This window comes from Anguilla anguilla, chromosome 1, assembly GCF_013347855.1.
Source record: "Anguilla anguilla isolate fAngAng1 chromosome 1, fAngAng1.pri, whole genome shotgun sequence".
NCBI classification, from domain to species: Eukaryota; Metazoa; Chordata; class Actinopteri; order Anguilliformes; family Anguillidae; genus Anguilla; species Anguilla anguilla.
In genome coordinates this window covers 39436425-39457396 of record NC_049201.1, presented here as the reverse complement: position 1 = coordinate 39457396, position 20972 = coordinate 39436425, and the positions used below count along the sequence as shown (strand labels likewise).

Here is a 20972-nt window from a genome sequence, read left to right as displayed (position 1 = left end):
ACTTCTGTAAATATCTAAAATATCTTTCATTGCTGATAAAACTGGCTGGGCCAATCAAAAATAAACACTAAAACTGAAATAATATTTTAAATACCACCAGAACATGAACTATTCCTTTAACCACATGCAAAAGAACAGATGAATTTCATGAATTTCAGCCAAAGAAAGAAAATGGATCTGCTAGGAACAGTGGGAGGTACTCTTGAATATGATATGAAGATTTCATGAGTATCACGTCTCATCAATGACTCAACCGATTCAAACCAACTGTCAGTTTTCCTATGGAATGCACAGTTTAGCTGGTTTTCACAAGTTAGGGATTAATAGGTACATGTATACTACACCCACTATGGGACTCATCACTCATTACCGACCTGCATTTAATAAAACTACAATTCTGAGGGAAATTCAGGCACACACCACAAGCTCAGCACAAGAGCAAGTCAGACATTTGACTGACAAAATGGCGGGAAACCGTCACATATCCCACAACACATTTTGAAAGAAACACACCCTTGAGCTGAAATCATGACCTACCAGGGCGTGATACCAAGATGTGCGGTCAGGCCCCGTCTGGATGCAGGCCACCTTCCCAAGCAAGTTGTCATTGAGCCGCCTCTTGTCCTCCTCTTCCTCCTCACTGGACGAGGACTCTTTCTCATCCTCCGCACTGAGGGATGTAACAAAACAGGCAATCGCACGGGTGTTAAAGGGAATAACTGCTGGGCGTCATGTTTTCACTGCGGCATGCTACCATTTTTTGCACTGTTTCTCAGGTTATTGGCTGTTGGAAATTCATTCCAGTGATTACGGCTGTTCTGCACCTATGATATACTAACGCCGATCTTAATGTAAAAAAAAAAATCACCAATCGCTGGTGCTCCTCATTTGCATACTTTGTTACTTATGAGTAAACGTAGCTTGATTTCTTTTAGCAACCTTTCAGTCAAACGTTTTTACAATTCCGTTGTGCTTGGCAAAGCAGTTCTTAAAATTTGGCGCTGCATCACAATTCCCATGGAACATTTCACCAACATCTCAGACATCATGAAGACTCAGCAATAAACTACAGGAGCTTGAGGCAAGGAAAAACACAAATGGCTGTGCACAGTCTTTCAAGATAAACAAGGAACGTTGTATTACACACCAACAAGCTCCATAGATGCAGATGTGAGCATATACAATGGGTCTTGAAACCACAAAGATGATGAGAAGTTGCCAAGAGTTTGAATGCCAACACATTTTTTTGTGTATATACACAAGAAGTAGAATGTCTAAGTTGAAGGAGGATAATGTTACAAAGCATGGCACTACACACTGTGCTCTGGGTGTTTGTAATACCGTCTACGAAATCTGCAACTTTTTCATTTTTGTGTGAATTCTTCCTTCAAAGCCACTTTGAGCATCTGCCAAATAGGTTTCTTAAAAATAATCTAAGCTTGTGCATTCCAGTATGAAGGCTGGGAGTTACATTACATATCGGGTGAGTGTTTTTTAGTTTACGCCACTGCAGTCATATTGTATTTACACGTGGATCTGCTGTGCTGTTTTAACAATGCGTCTTCGGTTTCTGACTGGAAGTTGGTTCTACTTTGGTTTCAGTGCGTGGCTAATACTCACACGGGCAGTGACGACCGCCGTCCTCGATTTGTCTTTTTTCCAATGACGGGCGTTCCAAAGTGCTCTGGGTTAGTTAGGGGCAGTTGGTCCAAGGTCTGGGGGCAAAAAGGATTGATCCACACGTGTGCCAGCAGACTCAATTAACACCAAAACGAATCATTCCAATACATGACGCACAAATTTTCACACATTTTAAAACAAGATTCACCTCACAACTCACAATGAGACATGGGGACAGTGTAGCTTTACCCCTCTCTAACTCAGAGACATGGGGACACAGTGTAGCTTTACCCCTCTCTAACTCAGAGACATGGGGACAGTGTAGCTTTACCCCTCTCTAACTCAGAGACATGGGGACACAGTGTAGCTTTATCCCTCTCTAACTCAGAGACATGGGGACAGTGTAGCTTTACCCCTCTCGAACTCAGAGACATGGGGACAGTGTAGCTTTACCCCTCTCTAACTCAGAGACATGGGGACAGTGTAGCTTTACCCCTCTCTAACACAGAGACATGGGGACAGTGTAGCTTTACCCCTCTCTAACTCAGAGACATGGGGACAGTGTAGCTTTACCCCTCTCTAACTCAGAGACATGGGGACACAGTGTAGCTTTACCCCTCTCTAACACAGAGACATGGGGACACAGTGTAGCTTTATCCCTCTCTAACTCAGAGACATGGGGACAGTGTAGCTTTACCCCTCTCTAACTCAGAGACATGGGGACAGTGTAGCTTTACCCCTCTCTAACTCAGAGACATGGGGACAGTGTAGCTTCACCCCTCTCTAACTCAGAGACATGGGGACAGTGTAGCTTTACCCCTCTCTAACTCAGAGACATGGGGACAGTGTAGCTTTACCCCTCTCTAACTCAGAGACATGGGGACACAGTGTAGCTTTACCCCTCTCTAACTCAGAGACATGGGGACACAGTGTAGCTTTACCCCTCTCGAACTCAGAGACATGGGGACAGTGTAGCTTTACCCCTCTCTAACTCAGAGACATGGGGACACAGTGTAGCTTTACCCCTCTCTAACTCAGAGACACGGAGACACAGTGTAGCTTTACCCCTCTCTAACTCAGAGACACGGAGACACAGTGTAGCTTTACCCCTCTCTAACTCAGAGACATGGGGACAGTGTAGCTTTACCCCTCTCTAACACAGAGACATGGGGACACAGTGTAGCTTTACCCCTCTCTAACTCAGAGACATGGAGACAGTGTAGCTTTACCCCTCTCTAACACAGAGACACGGGGACAGTGTAGCTTTACCCCTCTCTAACTCAGACATGGGGACAGTGTAGCTTTACCCCTCTCTAACTCAGAGACATGGGGACACAGTGTAGCTTTACCCCTCTCTAACTCAGAGACATGGGGACAGTGTAGCTTTACCCCTCTCTAACTCAGAGACATGGGGACAGTGTAGCTTTACCCCTCTCTAACTCAGACATGGGGACAGTGTAGCTTTACCCCTCTCTAACTCAGAGACATGGGGACAGTGTAGCTTTACCCCTCTCTAACTCAGAGACATGGAGACAGTGTAGCTTTACCCCTCTCTAACACAGAGACATGGGGACAGTGTAGCTTTACCCCTCTCTAACACAGAGACATGGGGACAGTGTAGCTTTACCCCTCTCTAACTCAGAGACATGGGGACAGTGTAGCTTTACCCCTCTCTAACACAGAGACATGGGGACAGTGTAGCTTTACCCCTCTCTAACTCAGAGACATGGGGACAGTGTAGCTTTACCCCTCTCTAACTCAGACATGGGGACACAGTGTAGCTTTACCCCTCTCTAACTCAGAGACATGGGGACAGTGTAGCTTTACCCCTCTCTAACTCAGAGACATGGGGACACAGTGTAGCTTTACCCCTCTCTAACTCACACATGGGGACAGTGTAGCTTTACCCCTCTCTAACACAGAGACACGGGGACAGTGTAGCTTTACCCCTCTCTAACTCAGACATGGGGACAGTGTAGCTTTACCCCTCTCTAACTCAGAGACACGGGGACACAGTGTAGCTTTACCCCTCTCTAACTCAGAGACATGGGGACAGTGTAGCTTTACCCCTCTCTAACACAGAGACATGGGGACAGTGTAGCTTCACCCCTCTCTAACTCAGAGACATGGGGACAGTGTAGCTTTACCCCTCTCTAACTCACACATGGGGACAGTGTAGCTTTACCCCTCTCTAACACAGAGACACGGGGACAGTGTAGCTTTACCCCTCTCTAACTCAGAGACACGGGGACACAGTGTAGCTTTACCCCTCTCTAACTCAGAGACATGGGGACACAGTGTAGCTTTACCCCTCTCTAACTCAGAGACATGGGGACAGTGTAGCTTTACCCCTCTCTAACTCAGACATGGGGACAGTGTAGCTTTACCCCTCTCTAACTCAGAGACACGGGGACAGTGTAGCTTTACCCCTCTCTAACTCAGAGACATGGGGACAGTGTAGCTTTACCCCTCTCTAACTCAGAGACATGGGGACACAGTGTAGCTTTACCCCTCTCTAACTCAGAGACATGGGGACAGTGTAGCTTTACCCCTCTCTAACTCAGAGACATGGGGACAGTGTAGCTTTACCCCTCTCTAACTCAGAGACATGGGGACACAGTGTAGCTTTACCCCTCCCTAACTCAGAGACATGGGGACAGTGTAGCTTTACCCCTCTCTAACTCAGAGACATGGGGACAGTGTAGCTTTACCCCTCTCTAACTCAGAGACATGGGGACAGTGTAGCTTTACCCCTCTCTAACTCAGAGACATGGGGACACAGTGTAGCTTTACCCCTCTCTAACTCAGAGACATGGGGACACAGTGTAGCTTTACCCCTCTCTAACTCAGAGACATGGGGACACAGTGTAGCTTTACCCCTCTCGAACTCAGAGACATGGGGACAGTGTAGCTTTACCCCTCTCTAACTCAGAGACATGGGGACACAGTGTAGCTTTACCCCTCTCTAACTCAGAGACATGGGGACAGTGTAGCTTTACCCCTCTCTAACTCAGAGACATGGAGACACAGTGTAGCTTTACCCCTCTCTAACTCAGAGACACGGGGACAGTGTAGCTTTACCCCTCTCTAACTCAGAGACATGGGGACACAGTGTAGCTTTACCCCTCTCGAACTCAGAGACATGGGGACAGTGTAGCTTTACCCCTCTCTAACTCAGACATGGGGACAGTGTAGCTTTACCCCTCTCTAACTCAGAGACATGGGGACAGTGTAGCTTTACCCCTCTCTAACACAGAGACATGGGGACAGTGTAGCTTTACCCCTCTCTAACTCAGAGACATGGGGACAGTGTAGCTTTACCCCTCTCTAACTCAGAGACATGGGGACAGTGTAGCTTTACCCCTCTCTAACACAGAGACATGGGGACACAGTGTAGCTTTACCCCTCTCTAACTCAGAGACATGGGGACACAGTGTAGCTTTACCCCTCTCTAACTCAGAGACATGGGGACAGTGTAGCTTTACCCCTCTCTAACTCAGAGACATGGGGACAGTGTAGCTTTACCCCTCTCTAACTCAGAGACATGGAGACACAGTGTAGCTTTACCCCTCTCTAACTCAGAGACATGGGGACAGTGTAGCTTTACCCCTCTCTAACTCAGAGACATGGGGACAGTGTAGCTTTACCCCTCTCTAACTCAGAGACATGGGGACAGTGTAGCTTTACCCCTCTCTAACTCAGAGACACGGGGACAGTGTAGCTTTACCCCTCTCTAACTCAGAGACATGGGGACAGTGTAGCTTTACCCCTCTCTAACTCAGAGACATGGGGACAGTGTAGCTTTACCCCTCTCTAACTCAGAGACATGGGGACACAGTGTAGCTTTACCCCTCCCTAACTCAGACATGGGGACAGTGTAGCAGCTTTACCTCACTTTCAGCAAAATGTCTTTCGCCTTTTAGGCACAGAGATGTCCTTCGGAGTGTCTTCTCATCTCCGTCATCAAACACTAGAACACAGAAAAGAAGCTTTAGAGTTGGGCAGCCAAAAACTAAAAGCACAATATTCATTTTCGGATTGCCTTTTGATTTTTCTTTTCAAATTGCATTTATAAAATCATAGCTCAAGCCAAAACAAATACAGGCACATTTGTCAATCCACAACCACCTTTCCACAATCTGACGGCTACGGCTTACAAAACTATGGAGAAAAGTGCCTGTGGGAACAGCAAGCAGGAGAGTGTTTTGCCATTCATATTCAAATACACGTGTCAAGTACCTGGGTGTGTCTGAAATTCTTCCAAAGCCAAATGGGTCATGTTACAGAATGAGAATACTGAAATGAAAACAATACCTTACAGCACATGACATAACGTTTATCCTTAAATTTACCACCATAATGGGACTTCCAGCACTCAAGATTTGACTCCAGAGGGCCAACTCGTATGACTGGGGAAAGGGCCATCAGCCACTGTACCGTAGGATACGATTGGGTCCTAGAAGCTTAATTCCCAACCTTAAGAGGCATAAAGAGGTTGGCAAGGAGAAAGGTCCTGTTGGACAGGGTTTCACTACATGTGTCGGGTTTTTAAAGCAACACATTAATACAAACATACATAATTTAAACTAAGATAATGTTTTTTCATTTCATTTTGCCACATATCCTTTTATCCAGCATCTCAAACAGGTCAAAGCACCACTTTCACTTTCTTCCCAATTGTATTAACAAAGTATTCCAAATAGCAAAGGATTAGTTAATGAATTTAGATTCTGAAACCATTTTATAATAAGCTCAGTTTAGAAGTGAAAATGAAAGCTGTTTGTTGCGTGGAGATTTCGCCAGTATGACGAGCAAACCTCTCGCGACACATCATCAGCTATACAGACGCAATGGGATTGCTACAGTCCACACACGGGACACGCCCTGCTGCTGGCACCATTCTACCTTTCCGTAAACTGAGACTGATGACGCTAAACAAACAGGACTTTACCTGGATATGTCCACAACAAAACTGGCATAGCCCAAATACTTTCTCTCAGCAATAATTCGATTACAGAACATCGCAAACTAAGAAAGTAAACAGCCATGGACCTGCAAATAACTTCACTACCTATGCACATTGGTGTAATGCACTCTAAATCATACATATTTCTATGCCTAATAAAGAACCGAGAAAACAGAAAAATTCAGAATAACAAACTGAAGATCACAGCGCCTACACACAACCTTGGTTAATGCAGGCCTACAGTAAAGCCGCTTTTCCACCGTATGGTACCGGCTCAACTCGACTCTACTCGCTTTTGGTACCAGGTACTTTGTTTTCCACTGCAGATAGTACCCGCATCAATGTAGCTGGTCGTCACAGCGACGCCGCATGAAACTGCCGTGACGTCATCTTCAACGCGACACACGTCATCTTCACGTCACCTTTTGGTATCACCTCAACTCGCTTGGAACCTCGACGGAGGTGATACCAAAAAAAGTACCAGGTACCAGGTACTATCCACAACTTTTGCCCGATGGAAAACCAAAAAAGCCAAGTAGAGTCGAGTCAAGTTGAGCTGGTACCATGCAGCGGAAAAGCGACTTTACAGTAGTCTCTCAGTCACCCTCATACCAAACCTCGTACACTTCCATTTTGTATGAAAATAAACAGCAGTTATTAGTGCCTTACAGCCCATGTACCACAGTAACCTTAAAGGCCACCCACTCACTGGTGATGACCATTTGCATGGCTTTGTTCTCATCCAAAAAAGGGGAAGTTTAAATACATCTGTGAGGAAGTAGAGAATGCCTATGCCTCTAAGCAGATACATTTGCATCGAACACAGCATTAATGCACACAAAATGCCCCCAAAAAGTTGTCATTAGTAATATTCTATACCCACTTCTACCTCCACACTAAATGGCATTGCTACAATAAGACAATACAATTTAATGACTAATAATGTATTGTTAGTCAATACACCTCTGGAAACACACATTTGAGTATGGCGTATATCTGAGCTGTACACAGCAACTTCATTGCATTTTTTAAAACCCTGTTAATATTCATATTATTTCTATGCAGGAGGCACCAAGATGTTGCTCTTGCAGGAGGGGACCTGTACAATGTTAGTCTATTCATATATATATCTATTCATATATATCAGCTTGTTCTCCTTTTTCAGCTTCCTCAGTGGCAGAGTTTTAAGACTGAATGAAATAAGACATTCCCATTCTCCAGTTGGTCTCCCTCTCACTAAACTGCACGACTCTTTAGTCCAGCACACCTCATACATGCTAATTCACAACCACTCCTGCATCTGTGCCACAACTGTACCCTCCTCCAGAAATAAAAAAGGAACATTTTATGCAACAAGCAAGTATGGTAGCATTTAGTGTTCAAGAATGCCTGCCAAACAATAGAACACAATGTTTGCAGCAACTCGGGTTACCAAATAAAGACGATTACAAAATTATAAACCAGAAAAACAACTCTATGGCTGAATTCATCTGGAATTAAGTATACCAGACAGAGCAGGTCAGACAACCACCTGGTCAACTCATTACTCATTGGGCATTATAACCATTTCTACCTGTTTAGACAACATTAAAAAAAACAATTTGACACTGTTAGGCTACTGTCATTTGACTTCTAAACTGTTCTATACTGAATTCTTCACTGTCCTCTGTCAGTTGACTATTAAGTTGTGTTCTGCCAGTTGATTATTAAGTCAACTGGCAGAACACATTTTCTTCATAACAGACAGCCTTCCAAAACAATTTTGTTTACCCTCATATCCAGCAACGATCAGTGGTGGCTACTTCAGGAAAATGTAGTGGAGAGACTGGAAATAATATTCTGAAAACCTGCCTTTGAATTACTACTTAATACTCTAAAATTAAAGATAAAGCCTCCACCTAGCATGGAGGTGGGGAGTCACATATTCCCCAATTCTGGAGCACACGGACGAGGACACCAACTGGTGACATTCCTGCTTCTTGTGAGGCTGCACCAGTCTAACAAAAAGATAATTCCTATATTTACTCTCCAGACTATTCCACGGTTTTGGTGTCCCCACAGTTCTCCATCTTCTACTGCCAGTCTTGGAAAGAGAGACAGCGCACGGGGAAAAGACTGACGTTAAGCCAACTGAGAGGCCCAAACACGACCATCCACAACGCAGCCATCAGCTCTGCGGCTCTATGCTACCTTGCAGTATCAACATCTTCTGCCTCCAAAACAGTCTGGTCCAAAAGCACCCGCTCTACTTCTCTCATACATGGCAGGCAGAAGCTGCGGGTTCAAATCCCAGGTGCGGAGTCTGAGCACCACTGTGCTACGCACTGACTCAGCACAACACTCAGCTGTATAAAACGATGAGATGCAGCATGCGAGCTGTGCACACTACCATTTAAAGGGACTTTCACACGACAACACGGTTAGTTTGTTATTGGATCCTCATTCTGATGAAAAGAGGCGAGAGTATCATTTCATCCCTCCCCTAAACAGGAATCACATGCTTTCCAGTTTAGGGAGATAAGATGGTTTGTATTTGGAAAAATGACCCAAAATGCAAAGTAAGGAGAATGAAAACAAAAGCACATTTTGAGCACTCCTTTTCATGTGTGCCCAGGACAGTGCTGAAATACCTCACATCAGTGTGCACCCAGCGTTGGGGCCAGAAAGCTGACCAAACAGCATGGAAACACAACATCCCTGAGTGCCATTTGATCCATCATTACGTTGAATGAAAAATATTCCATGTATTCCCATTTTTCCTTCTGATTTCTTGTGCCTGAAGTGATTCCGGAGGGAAAAATAAACAACAAAAAAAAAACCCTACTATCACATGCACCAAAGCCCACTAGTTATATTTAAACTGGCATACCTGCATTTTTCTAACATCTGAAAAAGCACGGATCACCAACCTTTGCTCTTAGTCTAGACGCAGATGTATTTGGGGAATATTTCATTTCCAACGCAAGACTGGAAAAATGAGTTTTCAGATAAACTGCTGGCTGAGAACACGGACATGGCCGCTGCAATTCTTGCTGGATGACATCGTTGGCATAGGATTACTAATTGAAATGGAGAGAACGTTTTTGTCCTGAAACATCCCTCTTATACATCTCAAGAGAAAAAGGAAACAAAAGCACCGATGGGGCTGGAACCTGGAGCCACACAAAAGCTCAGTTCCTGCAGCACATGCTTCAGGCTGCAGCTCGCACAAGTGTGCAGTGGACGAGCCAGTACTTTACGCTTCGTGCTTCTGAAATCCACACACAAGCAAAGCAAGCTTCTAACAACAGCAGATATTTAGAAATACATATTTTCGAGCCATGTTCATTTACATCATTATATTTGGTAAATATCTGACTAAATCAACTTGCAGGTATTTTCCCCACCTCAACACTTGTGGAAGTAAGTATTTAAATTTCATCTTCATTCTTTTCCATTTAGCTTTTGCTGTAGTCCCACCTAACCTTTTGACAATCGACAAAACGATTCCTCATTCCGCAAAAATTTTATTATGCTCCACAAAGCAAAAGCAACACAAAAACAGCTGTTTGTTTCAGCGTCCCGTCACTCATTTACAAATCCCGAGCGCGCTCAGAGTGGACTTTGGCTCTCAGCCGATGGCACACACCTCGGGACGGAAGCAGGGCAAAGGAAAACAAAAGGAAGGCGTACACAATGAGCCTCTTATGACATCACTGCCCAGCGGCCAATGAGCTCAGCAAGAGTGAGGAGGAAAGACCGGCGGGCCTTGGCGTGAGGCGTATGCAGTCGCTACTCTGTCCTGTGCGACTGGAGCCTCCTGAAGCTGCAGTCACACACTCATCTCAGAGAGCTCACCATCCATAAGCAGTGTGCACTCCATTAAAACAACGGGCCCTTCCTTCCCCTTAGGGAAGAGACTGCTCCCGTTAGGAGTGTCTTATGGCCATCTATTGGTGAAGGTACTGTTACCACTTTGGTGAAACTCATTTCGGTCAATAGTCAGGGCCAAAAAAAAGTAATGTATGACTGTACTAGAGCATATCATGGCTATGACTCTGACTGCAAAGGACTGGTATCCATTTCCGACTGGTGACCCAGAGCCATATGGGCTCACCACTGTCTTTACTGTTGCTCTTCAGCTCGACCCACTAGCATCACCGGTGTTAGCCTTCTTGCAAGCCAGTTATAATGCACTCGACACTAGGAGGTGAACACATGAGGAAGGCCATGCTGTGATTACTGAAATCCACAGACAACCACGGGAAGCCAGAAGCAATATGGAGACTATTTTCTTTCAGGGGAAACCTCAGCTGTAGATCTGCAGACCAAGTCCAAGCCAATGGGGCAGAAGCCAGCTTGGGGTATGACATCATTAGCCTCAGGCAATCCAACGGAAGGGTTTTGTGGCGCTGTACTGGCCCGGCACGGTCTGGTTCCCGTGCTGCCGGCCCGGTTCCGGCTGGGTTATGAGGGAAAAGCATGGCGGTGACTCGGCCCTTACCCACGGTGTACCAGCTGGCGTCGGTGAGCTTGCAGATGACCGCCTGGCTGAGGCCCCCCTCAGCACTCTTCACCTCCACCGTGGAGCCCACCTGCAGGATGAGGGGAACATGGCGTCAGCCCAGCATACGTAAGGCTAGCCTAGAGACGCAGAGGCTGCTGGCTTTTGAGATTTTCATCCAATCAGCGGTCAATTTAAGGCCTTGGAAACAAGGTGTGCAGACTCTCACACCTTGAGAGTCTAGCCAAACAACGACTTAAATTATGCACTTAAGCAAAGGAATACTTCATAAACCAGCAGACACAGAGGCCCTCCAGGATTTCACGTTGTTCTACAACAGGGCTGCCCAACCCTGTTCCTGATCAACCATCCTGTACGTTTTCATTTCAACTCTAATTTGGCATGCCTGATTATAATTAGCAGCTCAACAAAGTCTCAAGCTGTTGAATGGGGCATGCTTTGTTAGGGGTGGAGTATAAACCGACAGGAATAGGGTTGGGCACCCCTGCACTATGGTGTTAGGTCCAGCTAAAATTGTGAGCTGAAAGAAAGTTTCTGAGAAAACTACATGAGTGGTAAGCAACCCTGTTCCTAGAGATCTATCACCCTGTAGGTTCTTATTTCAACCATAATTTTCCACACCTGACTCAGCTCAATGCAGATCTCCAGCTGTTGAATGAGGTGTGTTGTTAGTGCAGAAGAGAAAACCTACAGGACGGTAGATCTCTAGGAACAGGGTTGGTTAAGACTAGCATGACGGAACAAAAACTTTGGTACCATCTGGTGTAACATGACAAGTGAGTATGAATGTGTTGCTTGACACTTTGACAGATATATGTATTCATTACGCATGCGAGGAGCAGAGAGTTGAGCAGAGCACTCAGAAGCAGCGGCTCATCTGGAGACCGCTGTTCCCTTTCAGGGCTCCCTCACTGATGTGCTTTCTTATTGTACTTTGTATCATCATCTTGATGTTGTAGCTTGTCATGCCTCCTAGTTTGACTTAGCATAGGTTAGGTCAGAGTAATGTTTAATGTGTGAACTGGACTTAATGTGTTCACAGCTATGAAAAACTGTTACAAATGAGTATTGTACCTTATTGTAACTGTGAGCTTTAATAATGCATACATCTAATGACATACAGTGTGCTCAACTCAGCCTCACAAACATCTAAAGACAGTGTACTCAACTTAGTTTGCTTTACATAGCATCTAATGACACATCTTTGCTCCATTCAGTCAGTCTTCCACAGATCTATTAATAACTTTGCACATAACTGTCAGTCTTACGTGCTTCCAGTGTATAAACACCTAACCCTTCACTTGATCATTAAAATACTCCTGACAATGACTGTTCCATTTTCTAGAGAACAGGCGACTCCACAGCCGGTAATGCATCCAGTGTCGTGATAAATTAGGATGGGCACGCTCGGTGAGGCCAGGCCTGTGAGATCCCACTCACCCTCAGCGGCCCTTTGACCTGGTCATCCTGCACCACCTGGGAGCTGCTGTCTCCCTTGTGCACCACCTACAGAGAGAGGGGGGGGGGGGGGTAAGGGAGAGAGAGAGAGGGGGGAGAGAGTGAGAGAGAGAGGAGGGAGAGAGAGAGGGGGGAGAGAGAGTGAGAGAGAGAGGAGGGAGAGTGAGAGAGAGAGGGGGGAGAGAGAGTGAGAGAGAGAGGAGGGAGAGGGGGGGGAGAGAGAGTGAGAGAGAGAGGAGGGAGAGAGGGAGAGAGAGAGGGAGGAGGGAGAGTGAGAGAGAGAGAGGGGGGAGAGAGGTTGAGAGAGAGAGCAGGGAGAGAGAGTGAGAGATAGAGAAGGGAGAGAGAGAAAGAGGGGGAGAGAGAGTGTGAGAGAGAGAGAGGAGGGAGAGAGAGTGAGAGATAGAGAGGGGAGAGAGAGTGAGAGATAGAGAGGGGAGAGAGAGTGAGAGATAGAAAGGGGGGGAGCGAGAGAGGGGGAGGTTCAGTGGAGGTGAATTAATCTGGTTGTGTAACAAATGCGCACAGAGCTTTGCAGACCAGCCGCCAAAAGGCTTCTTAGTGAACTCACGTGTGCAGAGCTAAACATGGGAACTAGGAGGCGCCTGCCTGCTCGCCTGGTGTGATCCCTGATCCATTCAAGTACTGTGTAAATGCTTAGATAGAAATACATGCACACAAAACATAATAACCTCTCCGGACCGCATGTGTGGATCCTAATACCGTCACACTGGCAGTGAAGAGTGCTTTAAAAATCATCATACGACGTGTGCCATCTCGGGTCTCCACGAACACACACACATAAGAGACATGTACTGCTGTCGTGTCACATCCGTAAGTGTGACTGCGTGTACCAGACAGACCGCCAGACCTACAGCCATGCGTCTGCCCCCGCTCCTGTCAAAGCCACGACACACGTGAACTCCGCTTCCTGTGGTGCCACTTGCTAATCGAAAGTGATGCAACGATCAGAGACGCCATGCAAGCCTGACTGTTCAGCAGAACACATCAGTGTAACAGAGCAAGAAAAGGGAGAAAAGAGATGACAAGGCAACCACACTGCAATTTTTAAAATTAGAATTTTTCAAACTCGCTGTGCTTCCAAATAAGGCGAGATGTGCCTCAGAGGCAGGAGAGCAGCAGGGAGTCGGATAAGGAGGAACACACACCTTAAGTGAAAAGCAACCCCACCCCCCAAGCTAAGAGCAGAATAGCAGCCCACTGCTGACGCAACTCGATGTGCCAGAAAGCTCTGTGGGACTGAATGGGTTTGCCCACAAAAGAAAAGGCTCTCCACTGTACTACAGTCAGGTGCTACCTACAACCCCACCTTTTCAGTAATGCTCTGCACAGTACTACAGTCATGTGCTACCCACAACCCCACCTTTTCAGTAATGCTCTCCGCTGTACTACAGACAGGTGCTACCTACAACCCCACCTTTTCAGTAATGCTCTCCACTGTACTACAAACAGGTGCTACCTACAACCCCACCTTTTCAGTAATGCTCTCCACAGTACTACAGTCAGGTGCTACCTACAACCCCACCTTTTCAGTAATGCTCTCCACTGTACTACAGTCAGGTGCTACCTACAACCCCACCTTTTCAGTAATGCTCTCCACAGTACTACGGTCATGTGCTACCTACAACCCCACCTTTTCAGTAATGCTCTCCACTGTACAACAGTCATGTGCTACCTACAACCCCACCTTTTCAGTAATGCTCTCTACTGTACTACAGTCATGTGCTACCTACAACCCCACCTTTTCAGTAATGCTCTCCACTGTACTACAGTCATGTGCTACCTACAACCCCACCTTTTCAGTAATGCTCTCCACTGTACTACAGTCATGTGCTACCTACAACCCCACCTTTTCAGTAATGCTCTCCACTGTACTACAGTCATGTGCAACCTACAACCCCACCTTTTCAGTAATGCTCTCCACTGTACTACAGTCATGTGCAACCTACAACCCCACCTTTTCAGTAATGCTCTCCACTGTACTACATTCATGTGCAACCTACAACCCCACCTTTTCAGTAATGCTCTCCACTGTACTACAGTCATGTGCTACCTACAACCCCACCTTTTCAGTAATGCTCTCCACTGTACTACGGTCATGTGCTACCTACAACCCCACCTATTCAGTAATGCTCTCCACTGTACTACAGTCAGGTGCTACCTACAACCCCACCTTTTCAGTAATGCTCTCCACAGTACTACGGTCATGTGCTACCTACAACCCCACCTTTTCAGTAATGCTCTCCACTGTACTACAGTCAGGTGCTACCTACAACCCCACCTTTTCAGTAATGCTCTCCACTGTACTACAGTCAGGTGCTACCTACAACCCCACCTTTTCAGTAATGCTCTCCACTGTACTACAGTCAGGTGCTGCCTACAACCCCACCTTTTCAGTAATGCTCTCCACTGTACTACAGTCAGGTGCTGCCTACAACCCCACCTTCTCAGTAATGCTCTCCACTGTACTACAGTCAGGTGCTGCCTACAACCCCACCTTTTCAGTAATGCTCTCCACTGTACTACAGTCAGGTGCTACCTACAACCCCACCTTTTCAGTAATGCTCTCCACTGTACTACAGTCAGGTTCAACCTACAACCCCACCTTTTCAGTAATGCTCTCCACTGTACTACAGTCATGTGCTACCTACAACCTCACCTTTTCAGTAATGCTCTCCACTGTACTACAGTCAGGTGCTACCTACAACCCCACCTTTTCAGTAATGCTCTCCACTGTACTACAGTCAGGTGCTACCTACAACCCCACCTTTTCAGTAATGCTCTCCACTGTACTACAGTCAGGTGCTACCTACAACCCCACCTTTTCAGTAATGCTCTCCACTGTACTACAGTCAGGTGCTACCTACAACCCCACCTTTTCAGTAATGCTCTCCACTGTACTACAGTCAGGTGCTACCTACAACCCCATCTTTTCAGTAATGTTCTCCACAGTACTAGTCATGTGCTACCCACAACCCCACCTTTTCAGTAATGCTCCTGTAGTGGTCATGCGCCAGACCAGAATGTGCGAGAAAACCACCCGTGGAAAGGCAGCCAAGGACCAGCACTCACAGACCATTGCAAACAATGGGCTCCACACACGTATGCACCCATTCTTTTGCTTTAGAAGTCTATGGGCTGATTAATGCCACTTTTGAGACTACTTGTTTTTCTTCAGACTTGGTGCAAGTGTCCCATCTCTTGAAAAGGAGCACTCTTACGCTTTGCATAAATGTCAGACTGAAGAAATCTTTTTACTGTGAGCTGGGTGTAGGGTCAAATTTAAAACTCCCAGTGCCAAGTCGAAAAAGCAGCGAGCCACAAACTGAAGCGAAGTGGAATTCCTCTTTAATGCGTGGTGGCAGTTCACCCAGCACGAGCGCACGATTCGCATAAGGGGTTGTGCAACTTTCTGAAGCAGTTAGCCTGGCAGCAATTGCATGATGCTTCTTGCTCCCGGTAAGAACGACCGTTTGGGGGGGACATGTCCTTACATGAGCAGTGTCCCAGACAGGCGCGTATGCTCTTAAGGAAGAGGGCGGGGCTCTTCACCTGCAGGTGCGACTGTCACCTGAGACTGGACTGTGCGTGCAGAGAAAACAGCACAGTAACCGAATCCATGAATGCAGCGGACCGCGGGTCAGGCACATACATGTGCGTTTCAAAGAAAAGATAAAACAAGATAGACCTAAAAAGCATGCTCAGCGGTTTAAAACAATAAGGCAATAAGGACAATACTTTATATAAATTGAATGTCAAAGCTTATGCTTTGCAACTGAAAAAACAGTGAACAGGGATCAAACACACTCCATTTGAATGCTTTCTTCAAAACATTTTACGCTTTAGTTTACAGAAAAAAATTAATTCATTTAACAAAAATTAGAGACAGCCGAATAGATTTTCAGATATTTTAACAGAGGTGACAATTTGCACTGGCTGAAGACAACGTCTGCCTGGACAAACAATTGTTTCTGTAACTTTAATGCTGATATCCACATGAACTTCATATAAGAATATAAAGTTTATAAGACTGGCTGCTATCAAACCATTTTGATTTCTGAACCTCCTTTTCTGACATCTGGGTATTTTTAGTGATTTCTAAGAATAGCTCCTCTGTTCACCGACTGAAATTTACTTCTCTCAGGCAAAAGAGAACACATCCAAATATCCCCTCAAGCAGCTGGCCCACGCACTGTCCCCTTATAAAACTGCCCAGGGTCCCAGTCCAATGACATAAGACCAGACAGAGAGCGAATCTCAACGACAACCTTCAAAACACTAGGTTCAGATTCAGGAGTTCACTTTATTTGTGCTATTCCAAAAGGAAGGTAAACACCAGGCACCCTAGACCAGTGGTTCTCAAACTCGGCCCCGCAGACCCCTGTGCACGTTGGTTTTTGTTTCAACCACATCAGTAATCCCAGAATTTCAACAAAAGTTTTTATTCTAGTTTCACTTACTTAAAAGCTTTTCCTGTTTTGAGCGATAATTTAAACTCTTAAGCCACATTACGTCAGAAATAGCTATGCATGCCATGAAGAATAAAAGTCCCATATTCACATGGTGCTTGTCGTCCTACATAGCACATGATTACATAAAAAGAGACACATTTTTAACTGATTAAATTAAAGGCTGGGGTGAATCAATGGAATCCTAATTGGTCAAAGTGTGGACACATGGTCACATAAACAAACCAGCAGATAATGAAAAATACGAAGAATTATACCAAGCCAAAACCTGCATTGTAGTAGTAAGTTTAAGAAGAAAAAGTAAATATGAAAGAACTTAAACACATGTGCTCAACTGCCTTAATTGAGCAAGAGATTGGCTGTAACAAAAACCAATATGCACAGGGGTCCCCCAGGACCAAGTCTGGGAACCGCTGCCTGGGACCAGCAACGGCAGTGAAGTTAGCCACAAAGGGGACATCTTAGGCAGTGTGTCCAGAAGCTCACAGTCTGGGAACTAATATTATGTGGGATGTTAGCAAGAAGAGAACACTGATTATGGTTCTGTACCGACACTGCAGACCATCTCAGATAATGACGTGACAAAGGGGCCAAATTCAACTCGCTGCTCTGAAAGAGCAGCATGCGATGGGCGAGTTTAGAGTACGAGACACAAACGGATCCGCTGTCACTTCTAATGCAGACAGGCCAGAGCAGGGCCTTCTCTTCATTTTTTGTCAGAAGGGCCCCATTTTAAAGGCAAGTCTCCAGACACTAACATGTTTATTATGTTGTACAAACAAGCCGTCCCGGAAAGACTTCTGCAGCGAAGTGATGTGTCAACACGCTGATAAGTGCCTGACTTCGGCCGAACCGTTTTGCCTGCAAATTCTCCTCCATGTTAAATTTCAGGGCAATTTCCTCACGACTGCAGCGCTGCACAGAAAGAAGTGGTACTTAGCGCAGAAGCAAAATAGTTTGTCAGTGTTTTCCAGCAGGCGTTGTCAAATTGGCATTTAAAGAAAGAGCGGCAAATTTTGCCGCTGCTGTCAGTAGAAGCTATAAAAGCGGTTGCTTGCGAATGCAAGGTGCAAGGCTCTCCACGGGCGGGCCTTGCTTGTGACGCCCTGCAGGTGGCGCTGGCTGCGTGGCGTGGGCCTCGGCCTGGCTGACGCTCTTACCTTAACCTTCACCATCCTCTTGACGGTCTTGATCTTGGCCTCGCAGAAGGCCCCGCGGTACTTGGCGCTCACATCGGTCCCCACTGTCAGGTAGGCAGGCTCGTCTGCTGCCTGAAAGAGAGAGAGAGAGAGAGAGAGAGAGGCGTCAGAAAGCAGGCCTTCCTCTCGGGCAGCAGTGTCAGCGGGTCACTGCTGATCCACTGGACACGTGCACCTGGTCAAGAGGTCGGGGGGGGGGGGGGGGTGTCTGCTGCCAAAACTTTCAGTTTTATGGCACAGGACATACACGCACAATAATTGGTCTAACTTACTGTTTTAGTCACACGCTTTCCATTGTGACATATTTGAATTCTGACAACCAAGACATGCCTTCAGATCATCTGACAGTTCAGAATGAATAATCATCATAGTACCTCATATGTTATTTAGTGCCTGTGTAATATTAACATCAAGCATTGAGCAAAATTAGAATAAAAGCAGAGTTCTACCCATGAGATAAAACAGCCCTTTCACAACTCTGGGGAACACATCAAGTAAAACTTGATTTAAGGCTGACTAGGATGGCAATCAGCTGCTGCCAGCTGCTTAGTATCCACATGGCCCATGGGAAACTGGGCCCATGTGTGAAAACACTCACCAAACTGGGACACGACAGACATGTAGACCTGCCTTTCAAAAACATTAATTTTACTATCTTCCCTTCATTCTGTTACAAAAACTACTTGTGACAGATGTGCATTGCGTCCACACACACCTTGTACCACTGTTAAATAACTATCCTAATGATGATCTGACAAATAAAATGAATTGCTTGAAATGTAAGAGCAACCACATGTAGACGCGGCCCCAGAATTGAGGGAGCACGCTAAATAATAATAATAATAATAATAATAATTGGTCATCGTATTAAAATCCGTGTGATTCAATTTAATACGTGAGACTCAATAATTAGATGCAAGTCGAACACACATTTAACATGCTAACGTTATGTCTCTTGTCCTTGGCGAGATAACCGATCATACTGAATTGAGAGATGGCAGGCAATAGTCTGTCAACTAACTATTCAACTAAGAAGCAACGACACACGCACGGTTACTAACTAGTACCTTGTTGACTGGATAGTTAGCTACCTATTCAGCAAAAAAGCGATTCGTGCACATGCACTCACGCGAAGGCGTCGGCTGTATTTTCAGGAGAAAGAGTAAAATGACTTACCTTCATTGTAAAGGCTATTTGAGGGATTCCAGCTCGATTGGTTTTAATCACTGAAAAAGAAAACTGGGTGTTGGGGAAAATAGCGAAATAAGTCAGTTTTCAGCAATGTAAACATAAGGGCTCGATCAAAATAGCTTTTGAGAATGCACGTTAGCTCGCTACTTAGCTACTTCTAACGCATTCTTTTCAAGCTCGATGCAACTCTACTCCCTCCCCCCCCCTCCTCCGACACCACTCTCCGCAGATTAACAAAAATGTGTAGCTAATCCTACTCTATTTCTTCACGTTTGTCCTTCGTTATCTACTTAGAACGCCGTTTTACATCGCAAACAAGAAGTTCGTGCTCTCACGTATCTAAATACGAAGACGTTTCACAACCTAGAGAGAACAGTTGAGTGCTCCTTCCCGCTTTGCTCCCCAATTCTGACTGTGTCACGTCGCCATCATTGCTCTACGTGCTGCACCATGTCAGTAGCTAGCTAGCAACACAACCTACTCAGCACAGTATGTACTGGAAGTAAAGGAGGTGTGCCACACATTTTCTAAAGCTCAAAAGTTTCAACCTAGGTACCAGATAGTAGCAAGCAATGTGGAGGTCTTCATAAGAAATGTAAGTAAGCTAGCCAGCAAGCTCGGGACAAAAAGTATAACGAATAGGCTAAATATAGCTAACGTTAGCGAACTAGCCGAAACAGTTTTTCATTAGCCTAGCTAGCTATGGCGATTTAAAGCGCCTATCTTGCTTGTCGCCAACAAAATTTTGTATAGGATAGCTCATTCCCCGATTTAAAATCAAAACACAAAGAAAGCCTGCGACCAATATACATAGTTAAGTAGGTAAACAAATGCGACGATTTATTTATTTATCAATCTACAAAAGGCGCATTTCACCGCAAAAACAAGCCGACTGGTCTCTGCCATTCAATTCCTCACCCATCTTTCCCATTCCATTAAAAAACACGAAAATGCATTTATCCCCATCTAATAGTTCATCAGGTGAAAGTGCACCCCTACATCGAGACATTTTAGTGCCTAAAGTTCATGTTTGCCTAATTTATGAAATATTAAAACCCATACTTACATACACCTCTGTGACTCTTCTCCACTTGCCAGGATTGCAAGCAATAAACGAAATAACAAGCTGTTGAGCCGAGGCACTGTTCCTCGAAACCCGATTGGCTGGAATAACAGTAGTGGTGGAATGTGAGTATTCGGATTGGCTGTGTATAACTCAGAATACGATAGGATATGATAATTTTCCAGATATTATTGGTGGATATGAAAGCGGCGCTCTGAACGTAAACATTTCATTGGATATTTCTTTATGGACGCCTGTATAACGAAGGCATTCTATCTCCGAAATACTATTGGTTTCACTCCATCCGGTGTTTTGCTTTCCGTCCTAGTTATTGGCTGAAAACATTCAGAAATTGCCCTCCTTTATTAGCCATTGGCTCCACGATTGAAACGGAACTGAATACCCAGGGTTTCGATCCGAGGTACGAAAGTGCGAATGCGCGAATGCATAAGAGAAGGAAAATAATCCCCCCCATTCAATT

At 45.5% G+C, this 20972-nt stretch overlaps 1 protein-coding gene across 3 annotated transcripts in view; it reads right to left on the bottom strand.

The window, feature by feature from the left end:
- The window catches only part of arid4a (AT rich interactive domain 4A (RBP1-like)), a 50858-nt gene extending 30296 nt beyond the window's left edge, over positions 1-20562 (bottom strand). For all 3 annotated transcript variants that reach the window (XM_035424606.1, XM_035424616.1, XM_035424626.1), the window contains exons 1-8: positions 20495-20562; positions 19414-19476; positions 18199-18309; positions 12531-12596; positions 11070-11160; positions 5511-5590; positions 1621-1715; positions 538-670 (exon numbers count right to left, since the gene is read on the bottom strand). In XM_035424606.1, the coding sequence (XP_035280497.1) occupies positions 538-670; positions 1621-1715; positions 5511-5590; positions 11070-11160; positions 12531-12596; positions 18199-18309; positions 19414-19419 (582 nt within the window). In that variant the 5' untranslated portion in view covers positions 19420-19476; positions 20495-20562. The remainder of the gene's footprint in view (positions 1-537; positions 671-1620; positions 1716-5510; positions 5591-11069; positions 11161-12530; positions 12597-18198; positions 18310-19413; positions 19477-20494) is intronic.
- Positions 20563-20972: the final 410 nt, after the last annotated feature.